The 23,073-nt window shown below is 36.5% G+C and overlaps 1 protein-coding gene across 1 annotated transcript in view; it reads left to right on the forward strand.

Moving 5' to 3' along the window:
• The first annotated feature begins 5,425 nt into the window (after positions 1-5,425).
• Positions 5,426-23,073, forward strand: part of LOC306855018 (E3 ubiquitin-protein ligase TRIM62-like) — a 47,062-nt gene continuing 29,414 nt past the window's right edge. The window contains exons 1-2 of the mRNA XM_079393393.1: positions 5,426-5,585; positions 6,656-7,175. Coding sequence (XP_079249519.1) covers positions 6,768-7,175 — 408 coding nt within the window. The 5' untranslated portion in view covers positions 5,426-5,585; positions 6,656-6,767. The remainder of the gene's footprint in view (positions 5,586-6,655; positions 7,176-23,073) is intronic.

Here is a 23,073-nt window from a genome sequence, read left to right on the forward strand (position 1 = left end):
ATTTGCTGGCTCTCGGGCCAACCAAGATGTAGATGAGTTTGTTTCTTCATCAGAAATGCAGCATTACATCACTTGCTCACCAATGGATGCTCTGCAGTGAATGGGTGCCGTCAGAATGAGAGCTAAAAAAAACATCCCAGTAATCCACACCACTCCAGTCCATCAATCTTTCAAATAAAGCTGTGAAACAAACCCATCAAGACGTTTTTAACTGTTACTTCCAGCTAAAATATGATTCCTCTATTCATAATACTGCTTTCTCCAGTGAAAATGTCATCTCGTCTGAAATATGCACGGATCAAGCACTGTTTACAAGCGAAAACAGTTCTGAACAAATATGATAGTGGACTTTAATGTGAGTGGACAACAGGGGATGGTCTTTTTCACTGGAGGAAGTATTATAATGACGTATGGACTAATATTTTGGCCAGATGTAAATGCAGAGATCCGTTGGTGAGGAAGTGAAGTAATGATAGTTTTTTCCAAATGTGGCCCAATGAAAAACTCTTTAATCTTTAATGGCCTGAGGATGAATCCGTTTTCAGCTATTTATTTCATTTTTGGGTGATCTATTCCTTTAATATGTAAGTCTGACATGTAAAATAGATTGATATGTAAGCTCACATATTACTAAAGTGCTAAATGGTGTTTTTCTCCATCCGATGCTTGTATCTGAAGAGCAGGGTGGTTGAAGGCAGATTTAGTTTTGTTTAGAGTAAATTGCACTTAATTGCACCCCTAAAAAAATTATAATTTGCATTAGATTTTATGCCAAAAGTCTATTGGGCAAAACTCACCAAGTAGGTTAAGTTGACAATACCGATCATTTAAAATATTAAATATTGGCCCTATTGACATATCGGTCGAGCACTAGTGCAAATTCTTTCTTTTTTTTTCATTGTAAAGTTTTATGATTGCTATCACTCTTCAGTAACTGTCATTGAAATTTGATAGGGAAAAAGTTTTTACACCTCCCTGGTGAGACCAAATCAATGATATTTCTATAATATAAATGTAGATATATGAAGCTAGTGCCTCCCAGTGGTTGTTAATTTCTCTACCTCCCTTACAAATGTCCAAGGTGTTGTACTCTCATACTGTTTATATTTTGTCATATCATTTATAGACTCACTGAATGTGTTTTGTGAGATGAATGAAAAATGAGTACAACCTTCTATTACAGCACAGGTTGTGCAACACTTTTAGATGTTATATACCTAAAAATATTATATTTCTTAGATATTATATCTAAATATATTACAATGGAAAATCAACATTTTGTATATATTGTATTGCCAAGTATATTGTCAAAAATTATGGCAGAATATGTATATAGTTATTTTTTAAGTTTTTTAAAACTTGTAAAAATGAATGTTTTTTGTAAATGTTTTGTATATGCACTTTTATAAAGCACAGTTATATTCACAATTGTCTATATTACTTTTTTATTATAACGCAAGCTATTATTTTAGCATTACATCAGAATGAGATCCCTTTTTTTTGCTATGCATTGCTTTGATTTATGTATTTCCCTTTACAGAAATCTTATACACTGACAACTGTGCAAACTACAGTGTAGTCAAGACCGAACTGTGGTTCTGCTTGTCAGAACACCCATTAACGCGATTGGTAGACCACCAGCACAAAAAGCAGTTTAAGATTAAAGTATCTTTAATATGATGCCGGAGGAAAGCCTCCAGCGGTGGATCAATACAGGTGTTAACCGACTTAAGGAATCCCAGAGAAGTATCTCTTTAGGAGCTGATTAAATATTGATCATGCCCTCTACGGCTGTTGTGAGGGTTGCTGTACTCCCACGTCGATATTGCACTGCTCGCTTGAGCTGTGGAGTGTGCTGCTTTCTTTTTTGTGAGCGTGGAACAAAGTCTTCAGTAAGCCACAGCCTGTTTGTTGTGGGATTGGTTCAGGAAGCCTGGTTTTCATTTGTAGCTTATTGAGTAATTACTTGATTTATTCAGATTTAGAGCAGAAGTATGAAGCACTTTTTTTGGACACAATAACACTTTTATGATGTCCACTTATAGGGACAGTAAGTTCCATTCATATATATATATATATAAGTTTTTATAGTTTATTTTCTTTTTAAATGATTTCCATTTAATTTTTTTATGTCTTTTTTACTCTTTTGTACATTTTACTGTTTTGTCATCGTCCCAGACTTTCAGTAGAATATGAGAATGAAAATATATATATTTTAATAAATTAAATAATACAAATTACCATCATGTCTGTGAATATTTTTATAGTTGTGTAAATCCAGATCGGACATGGTTAAAAGTTTTTTTATTTTTTAGTCTTCCGGTTTGAAAGTATATTATAAAATAAATATAAATATATACATATAAGTTTTTATTTACATAATATATGTGTGTGTACTGTGCATATTTATTATGTATATATAATACATATATATATATATATATATATACTGTACATGCATGTATATATTTAAGAAAAATACTTTACGTTTATTATATATATATACATTATACATTACATATATTACAATATATTTATATATTATATAATTTACATGAATATAAATATATACATGTACATATTTTCAAAATATATGCTTTGTGTGTGTCTTTATATATACATAATAAATATACACAATACACACATATATATTATGTATACAAAAACTTTTATTTTGGATGCGATTAATCATGATTAATCAATTGACAGCACTAATATATATATATATATATATATATATATATATATATATAAATTATAATTTAAGGAATATATATATATATATAAATCTAAAAATATTAATTTAATAAAATAATAATTGCAATATTTTATTTTGTGTAAATCCATTTTTACACAGTTTCCCTCAGTTCAGTGTGTCATTTCCATTACAGAATAAATGATAAATTACGATGTGACATTAAAAAATGACATTGTGAGTGGACAGCTTAAATAAATTAGCACACATGTGAAAGTTTATTTTCTAACAGAGCCAACAATGCATACTGAAACCCCATAGGTACTTGGCAGTGAGTCATTTTAGTAAGTTGCATCCTCCATTCTAATCCATCCCTGTTGTGAAAGCACAGCAATGTGTTAAAAGCACAAGTGTTATGATTATGAGTAAGCATACAGCAGAGATAGCATTCTGTTTGTGGGAAATGGCTTGTTTGCGCTGCACTCTGTGACAGGAAATCCTGACATCAGGTTGAGGTAGGGAAGCAAACCAACGGTCTACCCATTAAAACACGTCGCTTCTCCAATGCAATGTATGCACGCTATGAATGAGTTCTGATAGTATCTTTGTTGCACAGTTTCATAATGAACGCATGGTGTGTTGCACATATTGATTGCTCTGCAACTATGAGATGCAAACAATGAACGTGAACCACAGAACACACCGAAACTACACAAATAATCAAGGCCTAATGTTGATGAATGTGTCTGACAACTGCAGGAAATTTATGAATCAGCAGTTCTTGTAAAGTGCATGGGAACAGATGCAGAAGACATACTTATTTCTTTTTGCTTCGCTAAATGTCTTTTGGCACAAGTCAAACCACGAGCACCAGAATAACTCAGCAAAAGGTTTGGTGGTCAAAGGTCAGCTTCTAAAGTGAGATGTGAGGTGGAGTCGGGAAATGTGGGCGCATGAGCAAAGCAATACATTGTTTGAAAGCACTTTGACAATAAGGACAGTAATTCAGTCATTCAGCACCAGATAGTTTTCAGAAGAACTTGTTTTGCTAACCTGCGGCCTTCATAAGTATAGGAAGAATATGAAAGTTAGAAAAACACCTTTTCAAAAAAACAAACAAAAAATATATTTTATGAGGTCTAGTTTAGGACTATTTTTTGCATCGTGATTCTCATCAATATAATGTAAAACAACAACAAAAGACAATGAAAATCAGTACAAATTCTACCATGATGTATAAATACATTAGCATTAATTGCAGTGTCTTTTAATATAATTTATATTAAATTTTAACGTTTATTTTTTATTTTAGAATATTGCTATCATATGATATGTTATATAATATAATATATTTATTTAATAGATAATTATGATGTATGGAGGGCCAAATTACTCAAATCATTAAATAAATGTTGATATATATACATAAATAGTTAAATACATAATTAAATAATTAAATGCATAAATGCATAAAAATAAATATTAATTCATTCATACATTGATTGATTGATTCATTCATTTATGCCTTTACTTATGCATTTATTTATACATTTATCTATGTATTTAGTTATATAATTATGCATTTAACAACTTTATATATATATATATATATATATATATATATATGAACATTTATTTAATGATTTAATTTTGAGTAATGTGGACCTCCATGCATATGTGTGTGTGTGTGTTATGATGATTTGCATTGTAGATTAAGGAAACCATAACCTAAATTAAAATATGCTGTGATTCTTTCTGATATGTTTTTAATAATTTTTATAAATAAAACATTATAAAATGTTATAATTATTTTTGGATGTTTTCTTTAATTTACCAGTACAAATACTACCATGATGCATTTGCAGTAATTGCAGTAATCATCTTTTAATTAAATTGTTCTCCCCCTTATGAAAAATATAAGTTTATTATTTATTTTAGAATATTTATATTATATGATATACATCATACAATATTATATATTTATTTAATAGTTAATTATTATTTTCTTTATTAATAATTATTTATTTTTTAAATAATAATTATACTATTTAATTAAAAATGAAATATAAATATTTAATATTTATAGTTAATAATTATTATTAACTATAATAATATAATAACTATAATAATATACAGTTAGTGTGTTCGTGCATGTGTGTGTATTATATAATTTATTAATATAATATTTATAATATAATTCCATTGAAGTCTATACACCTGAACAAAATGTGACAATTTGCATTGCATTGCATAAACTAAATTAAAATATGCTGTGATTCTTTCTGATCATTGGTTTGTCTATACTTTATAATTATGTTAAATGAAATACTTTAAATGTTATAATTATTTTTAGATGTTTTCTTTAATTTAAACAATTTACTAGTATGCTGAACTCACTGTATAAAATCTAATTTCGCGTCGACCTACAAACACACGCCAGCAGAGTGCGAGCAATCACTCTGATATTATCATATGCTCATTACTGTCCATGATGAGGAAGCCAGGGCTGTACCATTACAGCAGCGGGAGGGATTCACCTTCACCGGGGAATAATAACTTATATCCTTCACGAATCCAGCCCAGATGACAAACGCAAATTACAGATGTGTATATTACTTAATTTCCTTACAGCACGAATCAAAGTCCCGAGAGAGCTGTCTTATCTTGCCATCTATTTGTGTGTCCCCCCCTGCGGAGTTGGTTCGCTCCGTTGCTGTGCTCCTCCGGATCGAGAGTAGAGCAGTGAGATTGAGAGGAGCTGCGCGTGCGGTCGCTCTTCAGCTTTGAACAATCTGACCTGATCAAAATGTGTAATTAAAACCACGACCTGGTCTTTCAATTATGTGACAGTGGGCTGTTTCCACTGTACAACCCGTCAGGACCGCTTAGGGTAAGTGAATGAAGTGAGAATGTCAGTTTTTGGAGAGGACCGAATAGATAGAAAATCTGTTTACACATCCTGCTAGCTGGCTAATTATTTAGCAGCCGGCTTGGATAAACAATAAAAAGAAAACAATGGAAAAAGGGAAGAGAAATGCAGTTTTTTAAAACAAAGCAGTGATATCCATAACTTTTTTGCAATTGCCATGGTGTACAGGAGCTTTCTGATGTGTAAACCGCTGATTTAAATGGACCAAGATCCAGTTAATTTAAGTGGAAGTCAGTATTTATAACCTAATTTAGAGAGTCAAGGTGTTTCATTAGCAATTCAAAAATTATTTAGATAATTTCAGATTTGTTATATTGAAGTCTAAGCTGACTGAGTGGCAGCGTGTATAAATTGAACGATTTTATAATGTTTTTAATTAGTAAGTAGCGAGGGAATATAATGTTGAATTATTTCTGATTTTTAAATGCATTGAGTTCTTTTTTAAATGTTTTTACACGATTATGGAGGCCCATACCTATGATAAAATAAATTAAAAATAAAATAAACCAATATATATAATAATAGGAAAATGTAAATAATTAAAGTAAAATTAAAAATAAATACAGAAAATAGTAAATAGGAAAAAATTATTTTTGTAAAAAGACATTCATTCATTCATTCATTCAAGCAAGGTTGTGTCTCCATACAAGATTAATTTGATTCTTGGATAAGTCGTGACATCTGTATAAAATTATTTTAGAAATGAATGTCTTTAATTAGCCAGGGAGTATCCTTTCACATTCTTAAATGAAAATGTAATTATGTTTTAATGGGCTCGATAAGGTACTATTGAATCTTGCAGAATGAGTCCAGTCAGATTTCAGACCTTTCTCTTTTTAATTAAGGACTATTGACATTTCCTTGTCTAATTTCAATCAGATTTATCTCATCAATTCATGATAATTTAGTACAAACTCCATGTCTAAAGCCTTTATACCTGATCATCCGAGAGTCTAATATCAAACTTATAAAAAGTATGCCTGTTGCAGAACCATCTTTGCAGTGTCTTTCTTACTTGCGCTCTTTTTCAGGAATCAGTCGAGGAACATTTTCAAGCATCAAAGAGCCCAGCTGATTCAGAGACTCAGGGTTTGTGCGTCCTGCTCCCTGCACAGTGCATGACCGACCCCTCTGTAGATTCAAATGGCTTGCTGTCTGAAGGACGAGCTCTTGTGCTCCATTTGTCTGAGCATTTATCAAGACCCTGTCAGTTTCGGCTGCGAGCACTACTTCTGCCGTAAGTGCATCACTGAGCACTGGAGCAGACAGGAGCTTCACGGGACGCGAGACTGCCCGGAGTGCAGGAGGACCTTCACGGATCCCCTTCTGTCCCCGAGCCTGAAGCTCTCCAACATTGTGGAGAGGTATGCCGCTTTCCCTCTGGACGCCATCCTGAACGCCCAGAGGAACTCGTACCCGTGCAAGGACCATGAAAAGGTCAAGCTCTTCTGCTTAAGTGACAAGAGCTTGGTGTGCTTCTTCTGCGATGAGCCTGCCTTACACGAACAGCACCAAGTCACCACCGTTGACGAGGCCTATGAAGAAATACAGGTCTGTTTGTTTCGGGTTACGTATGTCACGAAAGCTCTTACTGTTTCCATTGGCATATTATGGGTTGTTCCAGGGCTCAAGGAAGGTCAGTTCTTAGGCTCTTGTCAGTTAAGCGGTCATTACAATAACTTAAGGGTGACATAATGGGAATTATTTAGAATCTGAAAACTTGCTGTTGTCATTGGGAGTGTTTCTGATTACCATGATTAAGAATGAGGTGTGGATTTAGTGTCCAAACCCACATCGCATTTATTTACAATTGAGGTAGGCCAGTCATGAGTCTCATTACCATTTTCATAAACCTCAGAATGCCAACGGTTAACACTGTTTGTTTTTCTGTTCAGTTTATCTGGTACAGTACTAGATGAGCAGATACCCTATAGTGTCTCTTTCCTCATCTCCGCTTGGAGATACATGGGAAAATTAGTGCAGAAATATGCTTTCATGAGTTCATTCTAGATCTGTTTAGGTTTTACTCTTATTATTGGCAGAAGCCTGAAATATCCGTGTGTTTGTTTAATCCAAACAGCTGTTCTGGAGAGATATTAATGAAGCGCGTCCCAGTTATTTACCTTACGAGCTTGGAAATGGTGTTGAAAATGTACTTTTCCCCCTCACTGTACTACTTTTATAATGATTCAGTTTCGCATTTAGTTTGTTCGAGATTATTCAGAGCTTTATGTTGTTTGCCTCAAATGTTTTTCATGTAACTTTATTTAGTCGAGGCAGGCCTCTTTGTTAGGTTAGGTTCTCTTTATTTACACAGTACTTCCTGGTCTTTGCAACCAGTCTGTAAATACTGTTCTTCAAAAGTACCATGCCTTTGAAAACCGCTGGTTGTAGACTGCAAGAATAGGTCAACTTTTTTCTACATTTTCCTATGAGTTTATCTGGTGTGCGCAAATGCAAGCTCACTCTTTGAAGCTTAATTCTTCATACTTGTTCAAGGATGTCCATTTTTGTTTATTCATGTTTTTTTGAATACTAGTGTTTTGATTAAAGTATACGACCAATGGACATGTACAAAGCTGGACATTTGCATTACATAAATATTACACACGCTTTCCCCCGTAGTATGTATATATATATTTTGTATGTGTGTATATATATATATATTTATTTATTTATTTATTTACAGTGGTATGAAAAAGTGTTGGCCCCCTTCCTGATTTTTTATTTTTTTTGTATGTTTGTCGCACTTTAATGTTTCAGATCATCAAACAAATTTAAATATTAATCAAAGATAACACAAGTAAACACAACATGCAGTTATTGAATGAAGTTTTTTATTATGAAGGGAAAACAAAATCCAAACCCACATGGCCCTGTGTGAAAAAGTGCTTGCACCCTAAACCTAATAACTGGTTAGGCCACCCTTAGCAGCAACAACTGCAATCAAGTGTTTGCGATAACTTGCAATGAGGCTGTTACAGCGCTGTGGAGGAATTTTGGCCCACTCATCTTGGCAGAATTGTTGTAATTCAGCCACATTGGAGGGTTTTCGAGCATGAACTGCCTTTTTAAGGTCATGCCACAGCATCTCAATAGGATTCAGGACTTTGACTAGGCCACTCCAAAGTCTTCATTTTGTTTTTCTTCAGCCATTCAGAGGTGGATTTGCTGGTGTATTTTGGATCATTGTCCTGCTGCAGAACCCAAGTTCGCTTCAGCTTGAGGTCACGAACAGATGGCCGGACATTGTCCTTCAGGATTTTTTGGTAGACGGCTGAATTCATGGTTCCATTTATCACAGCAAGTCTTCCAGGTCCTGAAGCAGTAAAACAGCCCCAGACCATCACACTACCACATCATATTTTACTGTTAGTATGATGTTCTTTTTCTGAAATGCTGTGTTAATTTTACGCCAGATGTAATGGGACACACACCTTCCAAAAAGTTCAACTTTTGTCTCGTCAGTCCACAGAGTATTTTCCCAAAAGTCTTGGGGATCATCAAGATGTTTTCTGGCAAAACTGAGACGAGCCTTTATGTTCTTTTTGCTCAGCAGCGGTTTTTGTCTTGGAACTCTGCCATGCAGGCCATTCAAACACTTTTTCACACAGGGCCATGTGGGTTTGGATTTAGTTTTCCCTTCATAAAAAAAACCCTTCATTGAAAAACCGCATGCTGTGTTTACTTGTGTTATCTTTGATTAATATTTAAATTAGTTTGATGATCTGAAACATTAAAGTGTGACAAACATGCACATCACTGTATATGTATATAATATTAGTGTAAGTCATAACTTGCTGTCATATGTAACTTGATGCAGGAATAATTTAAGTACTTAAAGTTCATATTATGTGTCGGTAAAGAGGCATGTTTGTTTTTTTGCTGTATTGAGTGATATTTTAGTTTAATTCAAAAACATAACAAATTGTGCAATTAAGGGTTTGATTAGATTTTTACATAACATTTATAGTAATGTTGATATGAGGCTCTACAGACATTTTTCTTTAATACATTAAAAAATGGATGCAATGGAATAGATGGAATCGCAATACCAAGTTAATTTTGTGGCTGTTGCCATAAATAGACCCGCCTTTTATCTTAATGGACTCTATAGTTTGGCATATTGGCCATTCAGCACGTCCGTCTGAGGTCTGATAACACATCAGAGGTGACTAAAAGTGGCACTTGTGTTTAGTGTGGCTTTGCCTTATCTATAGGACTTTTTATTGTCTGGAAGTGAGTAAGTACTTGAGAAACAGATAGGAAACAGCAGTGTGACACACATTCAATTAAGACAGTCAAGCCCAAATGAAGTGTTTGAGTGGAACAGCTTTATACACAACCTGACTTTAACTTTAGAACATGTGCATGAGATGACATCATAATGTTGCTTGCTTGTAATAGCTGTACACCATGCTAAAGTACTAGTCCTCCATCCGTAATGTTGCTTTCTCAAGTGAAAAACTTGTCTAGTCTGAATGTTTAAGGTTAAAAACATCTTGATTTGTTTCTTACAAACCTTAAGACATTAATCAGATGACTTGAGTGGTGTGGATTATTGTGATGTTTTTATCAGCTAGTTGGTATCTCATTCTGATGGCACCCATTCACTGCAAAGAATCCATTGGTGAGCAAGTAATGTAATTTTTTTTTTTTTTTTTTTTTTAAAGTCGTGACGTATTGTCAAGTATGGTGACCCATACTCGAAATTGGTGCTCTGCATTTAACCCATCCAAGTGCACACACACAGCAGTGAGTAGTGAACAAATCCACACACACACACACACACACACCGTGAACACACACCCGGAGCAGTGGGCAGCCATGCTGCAGCGCCCGGGGAGCAATTGGGGGTTCGGTGCCTTGCTCAAGGGCACCTCAGTCGTGGTATTGAGGGTGGAGAGAGCGCTGGACACTCACTCCCCCCACCTACAATTCCTGCCGGCCGGGGGCTCGAACTCGCAACCTTTCGATTACTAGTCCGACTCTCTAACCATTAGGCCACGACTTCCCCCGATACATTTCTGAATATCAGTTCCCATGAAGTACCAAACGTGTATCTTGGATGGCTTGAGAGTGATTTAATGTTTAGCAAATTTTCATTTTTGGACAAACTGTTCCTGCTTTTTTAATTATTTCCGTGCATGTTTTAAATCATAACCATCATTTTTGGTCGAATTAAGTTCTTCAGAGACCTTCATCTTTTGTAGTCCCTTGTATGCAGAAGGGTTAAACGCTTCTAAACTCTTGTTGGGGAATTAATAGGAGCAGCATGCTGCAGTTGTCAGACAATTAGCAGCGGCCTCCTTAGAGACACTCTCCAGGGACAGACTTTATTCCGTTCCACGTCTTTTGAGATGCACACATCGAGTCTTTAAATGGCTCAGAGATACACACTGAAAGCCTCCGTCAAGAACAAATACTCCCCATGAGAAACGGCATACTCGCTAATGCCAAGTGTGTACTTTATACACACGTTTTTCTGCTATTTACTCCAACACCACAAAGAGCAAATTGCTAGGGAATTCCTGGGCAGCTGTTAGGTGCAAATTAAACTGTTTATCCTCAACAAAGCCCTTTGGCTAAATGAGGTAATGTGTTGGAGTGTTGGATGGGGTTTCATAAGATGTGGCATTACATCAATAAAGTACTCGTAAGATTTATTCTCTTAGCACTAACATGAGAAAAATGTAGCTGAGGAGCTTATTTCTTTCTGAGGGGAAAAAAAATCTGAAGTTACACTAACTTACATTTTGTGATAAATTATGCATATTGAATTAGGCCTAATTTATTTATCATAAGCAGTGGCTGATGCTTATTTTCAGTTTTTTCAGATTTTACTGACTTTGACTGAAAGTCAGATTCACATTGATGAATTTTATATATATATATTTATATATAATACAATTTATTTATTTTAAGAATCCACAAAAAAGTTAATTATTTATATTATTATTTTCTGGCATTGTGTTTTTTATATTTTGTAAATTAAGAACTTATTGTTCTCTTATTTTTTGTTCAGGAAGCTCTTTTTCCTTTTGCACTTATGGGCTTCTGTGAAAATGTTTTTTAAGCTTATATAGATTTGTTGTTGTTGTTTGCAATCTGATGTTTTTACGTTGTCCAGATGTCTCTGGTTTTATATGGCACTAATTTCAGTGAACTAGTGAATTAGATTAAATTTTTTTTAAAGAAGATCATACACCGGCAGCACAGATCTGAACCTCCATCAACAAATGACTTGCCAAGTCGACAATAGATCACTGCTTAGACTGAGCCTGTGCTTCAGTGAGAATAGAAGGCTCATTGTCTGTACTGAAACAGACTTAAGCGGTCATTTTTTATTTGAAGTGCCACTGTTCAATGCTTTTATTAGATTTAATAGATGGTCAGCTGTCTGGAGATGTCAGCACTCGCAGGACAGAAACTTTGATGATATTGTATAGTCTCTTTTAGAATGAAGTATTACCAATGGCTGACCACTTTAGCTGATTACTTGCATCATTACTATATTGTATGATGATGTGTATATTAGCATCATGTTGGCCATCGGCCAAGCAATGGCCAATAATTTCTTTTAAAATTATTGCTGCTCTTTTAATATTCTTGCTCTCATTCTCTTGTTTCTTCATTTCAGTTTTTTACACAATCTCTTTTGTCACTCTTCATTAGTCTCCTGCTCTCGTAGTCTCTGTCTATCTTTCTCACCATTTTTTTCCGCTTTTCTTATTCATGCCCCATCTCTCGTGTTGTAATGACACCTTTAGAGTTCAGACACCTCTGTTTCGGCCAGTGATTGAGTATGGCTGAGGGAAATAGGCTGCTGGGAAGGGAAATAAAAATTCTGTGTGGTGGTTCCATCAGCGCTGCAGACCCGTGCCGGATACGGAGAGTTATTTAGGCGTAATGACCGTGTATGTTAATGCTTCTTGTCGCAAATAAATAAGAAAACTCTGTTTTGCCAAAGGAATAATCATAGCACTTTACAATAAGGTCTCTTTTGTTAATAATTAAATGAGTTGTTCACCCAAACATGAAAATTTGCTGAAAATTTACTCGCTCTCAAGCCATCCAAGATGTAGATGAGTTTGTTTCTTTGTCAGACCAGATTCAGAGAAATGTTGCACTACATCACTTGCTCAACAATGGATGCCCTGCAGTGAATGGGTGCCGTCAGAATGAGAGTCCAAACAGCTGATAAAAACATCACCAGGGCTCTAGACTGACGTGGTTTGACGTGGTCGCATTTGTGCGAGTGCATGGTCTGTGCTGCTCCAAAGCGACTGCTTCATACAGCGCTCTGCAGAGCTGTGGCACATTGTAGCAGGAATCAGATTTCACTGATCACGTGAAGAGAGGCGCTTTCAGCTCGAGTGCTTCAGGTGTAGAGCCCTGCGTCAGCACGAGCACGGACTGAACGCAACAGAGGATTTGGTTTTCAAACTAAAGTAAAAGACCGCTTCTTAAACCAGAGATGGTGAACATGTTGTAGAAAAAACATGCAAGTCCTGTCAGCGACAGCCGGTTTAGTTTTACTTTTCTTTTTGTTTTCGTTTTGAAAAACTTATCTTTGCTGTTTACCTCACGTTACTTTAATATGGAGGCTTTCCTTAATTTTTTAAATATTATTATTTTTTTGATTCCTCAGTGTTTGCTAAACATTCTGTAATTTATTAGTCGGTATATAATACAGCATGTGGTGTATGCCATGCCTCGTCTATTCGTTTTTGTTAATAAATGTTATGTAAGCTAGTTTGTCATTGTAACGTACTGTTTTATTGTTGTGCTTTTTAAATTAAGAATAACAATGAATCCATCTTTTGTTTTAGTCTTAAAAAGTGAAAGGTGTATAGATATAAGCAAAACAGACAATAATCTTTTCTTGTAAAACGTGACACCAAGATTACGAATTTGAAAGCGCACGAAAAAAGGAATTCCTGTTCACAAAATTGAAATCACAAATAATAAAAGAACGGGTTGTATGTTGAACACTTTCGTTACCATATAACTATAAACTATGATAAAAGTTCATCAGCATGCATTGATGTAGCAAAATGTTGTAGCAAAAAATAAAAATTGTGGCCAAATTATGTGTTCGTGCGACCAACTGAGAAAGTTAGTCGCAAAAGTGCGACCAGTGGGAAGAATGAGCCCTGATCACAATATTCGATATATGAGTCTGTAATCCATAATAATGGTTCCTCCAGTGAAAAGGTCCATTCTCTGTTGTCCTCTCACATCAAAATCTGCCCACATATTTGCTTAGAACTACTCTGGACTGTTTTTGCTTATAAACGATGCTTGATCTGTGCATATTTCTCTCCTGTTTCAGATAAATTTACTTTTTCTCTGGAGATAGAGGTAGTTGAGATTAAAAATGTAAATATTGAGATTAACACACATAATATTACTAAATGCTGCAGTATTTATAAAGTATTAAAATAAAGTATAGTTAATGGTTAACAAATGAACTGTAGGGTTGACTACTAAAAACCAGTTCCCTTTTATGAATTTTCACTTCTTTTAATGGCTCTTGAACACTGTACCTAAAATACTTGACTAAAATGCTTTATTGTATTGAAAATCTATTGTTTTGCGGTTTCTGAATCTACAGAGTTATAAGAGTTTTAGCTAATTTGTAAGTGAAGATGAGAAAGATTGAGCTGAAAAAGACTATAAATAAAACATTTACCTATTGCAATGTGCTCACTTGTTGCTACATCAGTGTCTTTTTTTTATGAATCCATCAGAAAGGATCCCGAAATCAGCGTCAAACTCATGAGTTATTGGTTTTAATCGATCTGAGAGATATTCGCTGAACCATTCATTGATTTCATCATATCAAACTCAAAATGAAATGAGAACTGAATTCTTTATAATTAGTTCATACAGATAAAGATTCACATTTTATCACAATAAATAGTATTTCACAAAAAAAGTGTTTAAGTTTTGAAAAAAAAAAAATTACTAAAGTACTACAAGAATTGTTAAATAACTAAGTTGTGTGTGATTCCCATGCTTATTCTCCTCTCATTTGTTTTCTGTACCGTCTCAGCAGACTTATTAGTGCTGCTTTCGTGATGTTTTTGTGCCAGTGAGCTTTTCACAAAGTACATAATCAAGGATTCTGATGCAGGCAGGTCTAATTGGAGCGGTTTTCAGCTGCCGGGCAAGCTCGTGTCGAGCGATGAACATATGTCAGCTCTCTCTGCTGGGCCACACAACGCTGTGAGATTTGGATTTTGCCTGTTGCAGTATATGCTCGCCATTTGTGTAATCTCCTTAACTTCGCATGCCTCACCCCTTTGACCTATCAGACTTGTGGGATGCAGCAACAGCATCTGCTGACGGACGTTTGCTCATGCACTCCCCTCCGTCATTTCTTCTCCATCCCAGGTGCTTATTTTACATTCCCTATGCACTTGAACATCCGTGTACCCTCTTCAACATGCTCTGTGTTTTAATAGACGCTATAGGGGATAGCAATGGATTTGTTTATTTTTGATTTTAATAATGTATTAGTAAATGTTGGAATCAACATTAACTAAGATTAATAAATGCTTTAGAAGTATTTTTCATTGTTAGTTTGCTAACAACTCTGCAGATTTCCACAAGAAGTTATAAATGATTCCTACCATTCTATTCTGGATTTAAAAAGGGTCAGTTCACCCAAAAAAATTAATTCTGTCATGAATTATGCACCCTCATGTTGTTCCAAACCTGTAAGACCCTTCATCTTCAGAACACAAATTCAGATGTTTTTGATGAAATCCAAGAGCTTTCTGACTCCGCATAGACAGCAAGGCAACTGAAATGTTTTATGTTATTTATCTTGTTTACAAGCAGAGGAATACATGGTACTCTTGTGAATGGCGGCGGACTGACCCGGAAGTGAAGGAATTGTTGAAAAAAAAAAAAGTAGTTTTTGTTTTCTTGTACACAAAATGTATTCTCATAGCTTCATAACATTACGGTTGAACCCCTGACGTCACATGGACTATTTTATTGATGTCTTTACTACCTTTCTGGGCCTTGAATGTGGTAGTTGCGTTGCTGTTTATGCAGGGTCAGAAAACTCTTGGATTTCATCATATTGGATTTCATAGAGAGGTATGAAATAGGGCTGTACGATTTGAGGAAAATATCTATTTGCAATTTTTTTGACATATTGTGATTGCGATTTTTAAATTTGCAAAGTCAAGCTTCAGCTCAATATTGTCAGTAATGTGCAGCACAGTATGAGTATCGTTACCCTGCTGAAAAAACAAAAAAAACTATAGAAACCATCACAGAAATTCTTATAGTTTCCATAAAAACCATTACAAAATTCCTTTTTGTTTTGGGCATTATTCCAATAGCAATTACTGTTGTTCTATTGGTTGCCATCTGTTAGATTACATCCCACCAATAGAATGCATCAAATACCAGTATAGACACCATTATAGTTTACATTAAAACCAATACAATTCCCATTATAACCCTTAAATCCATAACATTTTATATTGTGTTTTGGGAGGGGTTCTACCGGCTTTTTTTTCTGCAGGGAAGATTATACTGGTATTACTACTTTTACAGAATTACTGAATTTCACAGGAAAGATTTGTTTATTTTTTATAAATAAAGAAATATATTTCTTTAGTCAATTATTAAAGTATTACATGTTACACGGGCTGATTTGTTAATTTTTAAGTATTTGGGATTTTAAGAACAAGTGGGAAATGTTTCATATCATATAAGTGAAATTGGCAAGCAGTTAGACTTAATTTTATATTTGTTTTAAACGCGGAGCCAGGCGCGAGTTGACACAGGTTGTGCGTGTGCGTCAGGCCTCGTCCATATTGCCAGATGCACTCGTGAGCGACTTGCGGAGCAGAACCAGGCGCGAGACTGAGTATAAAAGAGCATTATGAGACAGGCTGCGTGTGTGCGGCAAGTGTAAATGGCTCGTCCATGAGACGCGGGAGACGCGCAGTGTGGGGCAGAGCGGAGCGAGTGTGAGAAGCATTCAGAGACACACGCTGTGTGTGCAGTCTTCTGAATTAGCTCACTCTATTGGTTAATAAGACTGCCACTCAAGGCTGGCAGTCATGCATATGCTCTGGAACAGAGTAATATCGCGTCCACATCGCAGGTTTTGTGGTGCAACGTCTCAAATCGTGATTGCGATTCGATTTCGATTAATCGCACAGTCCTAGTATGAAATCAGGAAAGGTCTGCGAGCTGGCACTCAAACTCAGGATGCCCAAAGCGCAACAACGCTATATGTCTATGAGGCTATCTGTGCCAGCGCTACCAATGCTTTTTGTATTTTTTAATGACACAAATAAAGTGGTAACTAAGAACATTTTTGGTGAATATTTAAATTTAAATCTTAATTGTTCATTTGCTATGTGGGCCACTTTTCATTTACTTTTTTACACAATTGGGGGAGCTAGTCTTAATTGTGATCTATGCTTTGAAGATGTGTGGGTTGAAAACTTTTTAAAAGAGCTGACTGCCTTAAGGCCTTTCCACACTGAGCGCGAAAAAGCAAAACGAATTTCGGACGCAATGTTGCGCTGGAATAAAATAACAGCTTCCTATAGATGCTTCCGCACAGACCGCTAACATTCACACACCGAAAATGCAAATGTTTTTTTTTTTCATCCAGTCCGACGAATCTTTTTCGCAAAGCGGAAACACGGGCCGTCCGATAAGATTTGAGCTAGGATCACGTGACCGGAGCAGCTCCTGTTGCACAGAAGGGTGAGAATGGTGGCGCTGTTGTAAAAACCAGTGTAAACAAACACAGAAGAAGAGTATCCTGGATAAGAGAGTGGATGCTGAGTTCTTGTTATCGTTGGTATTTCTGAACAGATTTATTCTCACATGTTCTTCACACACAATAACATTTTTAATAATTATCCACAGTATCATGTGATCTGTAGAGCACCGTCCGTTTTCTTCCACGTGCGCGAGTGTTATGAGTCAGAGCGCGTTCATATATAAATATAAACTTTATAAACTATAAATCACAATCGGAAGTCATTACAAGCACTCGTTGATGGTTTAAAGTGGGTAAGCAAATGCATTAATAATTAAATACATTTTCAAGTGTAGCTTGATGCTAATTGTACTTCTAATTATATTTTACGATGTAGCCTATTCTTGTAAGCATTATAGATAGCGTGTGTTTCTGGTGTAGAATCAAACGTTGCTTATTATAGGCTGTGTCCAAATTCAGGGTCTGCATCCTCCTTAGGATCCTTCCTACCCGGTTGAAGGAGGAGGGATCCTCCGACGTCCGCAAAACCCGGAAGTCGGTGTTTGTGAATTTGGACAGCCTACCCTTCTTTCAGTTCCCTCTCTTACCTGTTGCTCATATCCTGTCGCCTAGCAACCGTGACAGCGCCAAGCAAGAAGCGTGAAAATGGACAAACAAAGAGTTATTCTCCTCATTTTAATTCTTTTGGAAGAAATAAAGCAATTAAATAAATTAAATATTTTCTTTGCTCGTTGCCTGAGAGTTTTTTATATCAGACTACAAGACAGTCACATCCAGGTAAGCCATTATAGCCTATTTTTATTTGTTTTTAAGTATTCTACTAATTTCTCCTACAAATTCATTGAGCTGAAGCATAAACTTTAGCTTGTTTTGTCAGAGAAACTCCTCTCCCACTCCGCTACCGCTCGCTTCGTCCACCATTACGCTCTGCCGAAAAGAATTATGGGATAGGTAGGACGGGAAAGGATCCACCACACCCATCCTTCCAATTCGGGGAAAAGGAGGACGTATTTGTGGGCCGCATTTGAAGGATCCTACGAATTTGGACAGCCTTCGTCGCGGCGCTGTGACGTAACATCCTTCAAATGAGTACTCCGAAGGATGCAGACCCTGAATTTGGACACAGCCATAATTTATTTATAATTCTAATTTAGATGTTAAATCCATATACGCTAGGGCTGGGCGGTATGAAGGTATATATCGTTACCGCGGAATGAAATGTGTACCGTAAAATATTTTTTTATTCCGTGAAATGTAAATAAGTGGGCGTGGCCAACTCACGTGCAGCATGCGTGAGGCTGAGACTGGTCAAACCGTTGAATGCAAGACTGAAGGATACGCTGGGAGGTTGTAAAAACATGGAAAAGGAGAAACGAACAGACGAGGATGGCTCAAAAGAAAATCCTGAGCAGGAGGAGGAACTCGTCATTAAAATTGCTGCAACATCTGTTGTGTGGACTTCGGGTTCGGTTTTGCAAAATCTGACAACGAGCAGAAAAAGGTGATTTGCAAACTGTGCCATGCTAGGTTCAAACCACTTTGGCTGAGTCTTTTACCAAAGTCTTGCCGTATGAAAAAAGCTCAAAACGATGTAAGGAAATAACCCATGCAATTACGATGCATATTTGCAAAGACATGGCACCAGTTTACACTGGAAAAGAAGGGTTTTCGAGACCTAATCAAAACCCTTGATCCACGCTATGCAATGCCGAGCCGCAAGCACTTTAGCAAAGTTGCGTTGCCAACCTCGTACAGAGAATGCCGACTGAGAATTGAACAGGAGCTCAGTAATGTTGAATACTTTGCAACGACAACAGATTTGTGGACGAGCCGCACTACGCAGCCGTATGAGCCTGACAGTCCACTTCATCAAAGACATCTACAGACATCCTACTTTCCAGAAGATCACACTGGAGAGATGATAGCGCAAAGTCTAAAGGAAGCGCTTCAGTCATGGGGATTGCGAGAGAAGCATCAAGTCTGTGTCATTGTTGTTCATATAAAGTCATATTTTGTTTACCATATTTATAAGGTTAAAAATAAAATACAAAATAATCAAATAAGATCAAGTCCTTTTCTTAAATATTCAAGCAAATTTATTATATAAAGCCCTTTTGTACATTTTCTGGAATAACTACCTATATAAAAAACTATATCGTGAAAGATATCGTTACCGTGAAATAAAATTTCTCATACCGTGAAATAAAATTTTGGTCATACCGCCCAGCCCTAATATACGCGTTATATATCTGAGGAAAAATACATCGTTGGTCGGCGCCCCCTAGCGTGCAGGCGTGAATTAGCAGAAGGCGAACATTAATTTCGTGCTCTGTGTGAAAGCAACATTCACGGGCGATTCACCTCGCTTTTTCGCATCGCGCTCAGTGTGGAAAGGCCTTTACAATGGGTTTTACTTGTTGCTGAAGCCCTAATAAGTGAACCCTAGAGAGTCAGTTAACTTGAGATGACTGGCTGGTCCGTTTGCTCTTTGTCTCCTACAACCCTGAGGCCCGTTTTACTTGATACAATGTGTTGATGCTAGCGGGCGAATGAGTCTAAAATGAGTAATAGTGAGTCATCTTATGGAAATCAGCTTGAAACATTTACTCGAGGCAGTTAGATCAGAACTATATGCTTTCGACAGACACCAAGTACAGGAATTTCAGCTATTATGTATGTACCCTTCATGCCCCCGTTTCAAAAAGAGGCACTAAGGGCTGGGAGATGTATGTAATATACGCAATGGTTTTGTGGGCAGTATAATGGTCTATATGTTTTGGACAATATTGGCATTTATAGACAAAGTTTATCTCGCTCAGCTCTAAGTTTTGATCTTTTTTTCTGTCACCTGTGATAACCTGTGATCTGCACCATACCTTCTCTCTTTGAACTGTTTCATCACCGTTTTATCTTTTCCTCATCCCCCACACAACTTCCTTTTGAGAAATGCCAGCTTTTTTTAGTTGGTAAGGGACTTTTAAGGACTTCTGAGATACTTGTTACCAAGTGATTTATTTTGCCTCAGGTATTTTAACAAATGGAAAAGCAGCGGGTGGTCGGTGAGGAGTTGTCACGTTCACGCAGAATCACAGCCATAGGGAACGGCAGAACGGTCATGTTGCATTAGACACTTTACAGGCTTTACATGCTTGGTTTAAGACCTAATACACAGTGACAAAGCATACAGCTAACATTCTCTCATGCACGGGGGCAGTAGGAAAGATTGTGACCTGGTGCAACCTTGAATCGAGAACAAGCTGGGATTAGTTACATCTTTGCCTGTATTGAAGAAGCTAAAAAGGAAATTATGCCATTTGCTCAAATCATGTCATTCAAATTTTAATTTGGGATAATGGGACATGAGAATGGATGAATTATCCCATGAGCTAATATTTTACTTTCAGCCTGGCCTGTGAGTTTAATTTAAAGATATATTGAAAGCTTGTACTTCCTATGTGTTTTATGAATGGTGTCAACATTTATTTTTCTAATGATTGTCCCATACTTCTGTAGCTTTAAAGAGGTCGTATGATGTGATTTAAAGTTTTCCTTTGTCTTTGGAGTGTTACAAGCTGTTCGTGCATATATAAGATCCGTAAAGTTGCAAAGACTCAAGTCTCAAACCCAAAGAGGGATTCTTTATAGAAGTTCAGACTCTTCCACACCTTCCTAAAATGCCTAATTTAAACACGCCCCCCACAAATCTACATCACTGTGTTGGAAGATTTTCATAACACCGCCCAAATGTTTACGCAAAGCAAGAAGGCGTAACTTTTATTCTCGCTGTAGTATTGTTGCTGCCGCCATGTTATGGAGATGCTGATATTCCAAATATGGTAAGGGGTGTAACATTTCTGTCACACGCTTGAGGTATTCGCCCAATCACAACGCACTGGATAGCTGGCCAATCAGAGTACACCTGGAGACAATCCAATTCCCTTCCAGTATTTCCTGAAAGAAGTGGATTTGTATGCCATCAGAGAGAAGTGGTAGTGAAAGTAGTAGTCCACTAAACCTTTAAACCTTTTGAAGTCTTTAAACACGTTCTTATGCTGATCCTCAGATATGGGATTGGTTCGTGAGGGCAGGTGCTTAGGAAAGCGATTACAACCTGTCACTGGTTCAGCCGAGATAAGGCCTGTAGATTGTCACACTTTTCCCATATGAAGCTTAACGGAATGAATGTTATCTCTTAAAGCAAAAAAATTAAGTACTGAATAACATTTTTAGCTGGAAATTGGAGATTTTCTTTTAACAAGAATACTGTCTGATGCTTCTGTGGAATGTGTGTTTGTCTATTTATTTAGATTCATTTTCATCTTTAATTTGTCTTTATTTACTTAGTCTGGTCAGTAGTTCAGGTTTACTTGCCCTGTAAACACTTTCACTTACCCCAGATCAAAAATGTTTTTGCTGTTAGAAAGATTATTGTTTTAATGTTTTTCATTTAATATTTATTTTCTTCATTCTCATTTCGATGTACATCTACTTTTACAATTATAATTTAATTTGAATTGAATTACAGCTATAATAGCTGTATCTATGGTATGCAGAGATTTATTGCCATGTTTTTTATTTATCTGTATTGTGAGCCCTGCCATTACTATCTGTACCCTTTTCTATGGCTCTGTATTAATGCTTCTTCCACTTTTTCAAGTTTTGCCTGTTGTTGTTGACAGACAGACGGAGCCCCCCTACTAAACCCGGATCTCTAGAGCTCCTCGCCCCTGATTAGGTTTGGGAATCAGCACAGATTACTGACCATTGTTCTGAGGCCAGCGCTAGACTAGTATGTAATCTCCTCTAATTCCTGCCCCTGATTAGCTCCAAATTACTCAATTAGACAGCCTGCTTATGGACGCTTATTAGCGCTGTACATCAGAGCATATCTGCGTAGCCATATGTTTGCTACACATCTTTACCAGGCCGATGGGTGCTGGAATGAAACGCTGTGTGTTGCCCTCGGTAAAGGACCTCTTACTTTGCTGTTTGTGTTCGATGAAATGTTCCGGGCCACAGGGAAATCATGCCAGACCGCCTGCGGCGAGCTACAGGCTCTGGCCATGTTTACTGTGCTTTGGCATCCAGTTTGTCCGTGAGGATCCCGAGCCTGTTTTCAACTTCAGATTGAGGTTGTCTGTTCAATAGCTTAAAGTCCAGCTCTGTGACTCTAGAGCACATGTGTCAAACTCAAGGCCCGCGGGCCTTTTCCGGCCCGCCACATCATTTTATGATTGTCTTAAAATAAAAATGCAGCTTTATATCGTAAATCATGAAAGTGCGTATCAATATCACAAGTTCTGTTTCTATTTGGCGTTCTATTTATACGCAGAAATTGACTTTGGTGTCCATATGATACGCTATGGTTAAGATTAGGAGTGTGGGGATTTTCCGTTGATGACGACTGCGTGGACACGCTTTCTATCGATCTGACGTTACATGCATGCGCTCAAAAATTCTCTTCGCACGTGTCCCTCATTCTCCCGCAAAATCACATCTACTGTCTTCGTCCTAGTGCAGAGTAATAAAATAATAATTACTCATTTGAATCAGTAAATTTTAACGAAAACAATACATCATGAAAATAAAAAGAAGCAGGTTTTTTGCACTCAGATCAACCGGTAAACTCCTGGAAAGTCTAAGGATCCAGTACGCGAATGCATTCAAACAGTAAGTTTAAAA

This window comes from Barbus barbus (genome assembly GCF_936440315.1).
Source record: "Barbus barbus genome assembly, chromosome: 35".
Lineage (NCBI taxonomy): Eukaryota > Metazoa > Chordata > Actinopteri > Cypriniformes > Cyprinidae > Barbus > Barbus barbus.